General features: G+C 46.6%; 1 protein-coding gene across 1 annotated transcript in view; it reads right to left on the reverse strand.

Moving 5' to 3' along the window:
* GSR (glutathione-disulfide reductase) overlaps positions 1-2558 on the reverse strand; it is a 58035-nt gene that overhangs the window by 11971 nt on the left and 43506 nt on the right. Inside the window, exon 9 of the mRNA XM_017535958.2 lies at positions 781-939. Within this exon, the coding sequence (XP_017391447.1) occupies positions 781-939 (159 nt within the window). The remainder of the gene's footprint in view (positions 1-780; positions 940-2558) is intronic.

Raw genomic sequence — 2558 nt, forward strand, 5'->3', positions numbered from 1 at the left:
TGGGAGGCTGAGGCGGGTGGATCACAAGGTCAAGAGATCAAGACCATCCTGGCCAACATGGTGAAACCCCATCTCTACTAAAAATACAAAAAAATTAGCTGGGTGTGGTGGCATACGCCTATGATCCCAGCTACCTGGGAGGCTGAGGCAAGAGAATTGCTTGAACCCGAGAGGCAAAGGTTATAGTGAGCCGAGATCGTGCCACTGCACTCCAGCCTGGTGCCTGGTGACGGAGCGAGAATCTGTCTCAAAAAAAAAGAAAACAGAGAAGAAAATGGTCAGGCGTGGTGGCACATGCCTACAGTCCCAGCACTTTGGGAGGCTGAGACAGGTGAAAGGCTTGAGCTGAGGAGACCAGCCTGGGCGGGCAACATGGTGAAACCTCATCTGCACAAAAATAAAACTAAAAAATTAGCTGGGTGTTGTGGCACACATGTAGTCCCACCTACTCCAGAGGCTGAGGTGGGAGGACCACTTGAGCCCAGTGAGTTGAGAGTGCAGTGAGCTATGATCACAACACTCGGGTAACAGAGGAAGACCTTGTCTCGAAAACAAAAACAAAAACAAAAAACAAAAAAAAACTAGAAAAGAACGGATAAGGAAACTTTTTTTTTAATTTCAAAGGAAACAGTAATGAAATTTGATCACAAACTGGATGCATGGAACAAAGAGACAGGAATCCAACAGAATCCACCCAAGTTTTGGGTGTGTAGGGGGAGAATAAAACCTTAAGACTCCTAGTAGATTCAAGAATGTTTTGGGCAGACCAAGCCAGCTTACCAGTTTGTTTAAACTCAGGCCCTTGGAATTTGGGTCCCGCCCAATGGCCCAGAGCAGGCAGTCAACATCTGAAATCGTGGTCATGATGGGTGGCCTACCAGGAACTGCAGTAACCAGGCTGACTTCCAAGCCCGATGAAGTCTTCTTAACCTCCTTGACCTATTGGCAAATAAAATTTATTACATGTGCGTTGGCTGAGGGAGGGCAGGGGAAGAAGGAAAGCAAATACGGAGGAAACTAGAATTTTTTTTTGAGATGAAGTTTTGCCCTTGTCACACAGGCTGGAGTGAAATGGCTCGATCTCTGATCACTGCAACCTCTGCCTCCCGGGTTCAAGTGATTCTCCTGCCTCGGCCTCCCAAGTAGTTGGGGTTATAGGTGCCTGCTGCCATGTCCAGTTAATTTTTTTTGCATTTTTAGTAGGGACAGGGTTTCGCCATGTTGGCCAGGCTGGTCTTGAACTCCTGGCCTCAAGTGATCCACCTGCCTTGGCCTCTCAAAGTGTTGGGATTACAAGCATGAGCCATCACGCCCAGCTGGAAACCAGAGTTTTTAACATTAAAGAAAATCCCCTCTGAATCCTACATACAAACATAGACATATACTTTTACCCAAAGGCCACCAACATTAGAACTCCCTTAAGCCAAGCCTGTTCTCTGGGTTGACCCAAATCTTCCAGTCAGTGGCTGGGAATGTCAGCTCATGACACCAATGTAATGTTTCAGTTTAAAAACAAAGTATCTTAGGTTGGGCACAGTGGCTCACACCTGTAATCCCAGCTGGGAGGCTAAGGCAGGTGGATCATGAGGTCAGGAGTTCAAGACCAGCCTGACCAATATGGTGAAATCTTGTCTCTACTAAAAATACAAAAATTAGCAGGGCGTGGTGGCAGGCACCTGTAATCCCGGCTACTCAGGAGGCTGAGGCAGGAGAATCGCTTGAACCCAGGAGGCGGAGGTTGCAGTGAGCTGAGATCTTGCTACCGCACTCCAGCCTGGGTGACAGAACAAGACTCTGTCTCAAAACACACACACACACACACACACACACAAAAGTATTTTAAAGTGTACTTCTGGAAAACTATAATAATATTTTAAGTCATAAACCTAGGCATAATGCCTTTTTTTTTTTTTTTGAGATGGAGTCTAGCTGTTTTGCCCAGGTTGGAGTGCAGTGCCACGATCTCGGCTGTTACCTTCACCTTCAAGTTTCAAGCGATTCTCCTGCCTCAGCCTCCTGAGTAGCTGGGATTACAGGCATGTGCCACCACACCCAGCTAATTTTTGTATTTTTAGTAGAGTTGGGGTTTTACCATATTGGCCAGGCTGGTTTCGAACTCCTGACCTTGTGATCTGCCCACCTTGGCCTCCCAAAGTGCTGGGATTACAGGCGTGAGCCACCGTGCCCGGCCAGCATAATGCTTTGAAAGTGGGCTGTGGCAGTGTCACTAAGAAACTTTTCCAAACGGCACAATTAGTGCTTCTCCGTGTGTGTGTGTGTGTGTGTGTGTGTGTGTGTGTGTGTGTCTGTGTGTCTGTGTGTGTGTGTATTTTCTTTTTTCTTTAAAAGACGGGGTCTTGTTCTGTTGCCCAGGCTGGGGTGCAGTGGCAAGATCACTAGGAAACTTTCCCAAAACGCACAATTAGTGCCTCTCCCTGGGGGGGGGGGGGGGGGGTGACGGTATTTTTTTTTTTCTTTTTTCTCCTTCTCCTTTTTTTTTTTTTTTTTTTTTTTTTTTTGTTTTTTTTTTTTTTTTTTTTGGAGACGGAGTTTCACTC

This window comes from Cebus imitator, unplaced genomic scaffold (genome assembly GCF_001604975.1).
Source record: "Cebus imitator isolate Cc_AM_T3 unplaced genomic scaffold, Cebus_imitator-1.0 Scaffold5, whole genome shotgun sequence".
Classification (NCBI taxonomy): domain Eukaryota; kingdom Metazoa; phylum Chordata; class Mammalia; order Primates; family Cebidae; genus Cebus; species Cebus imitator.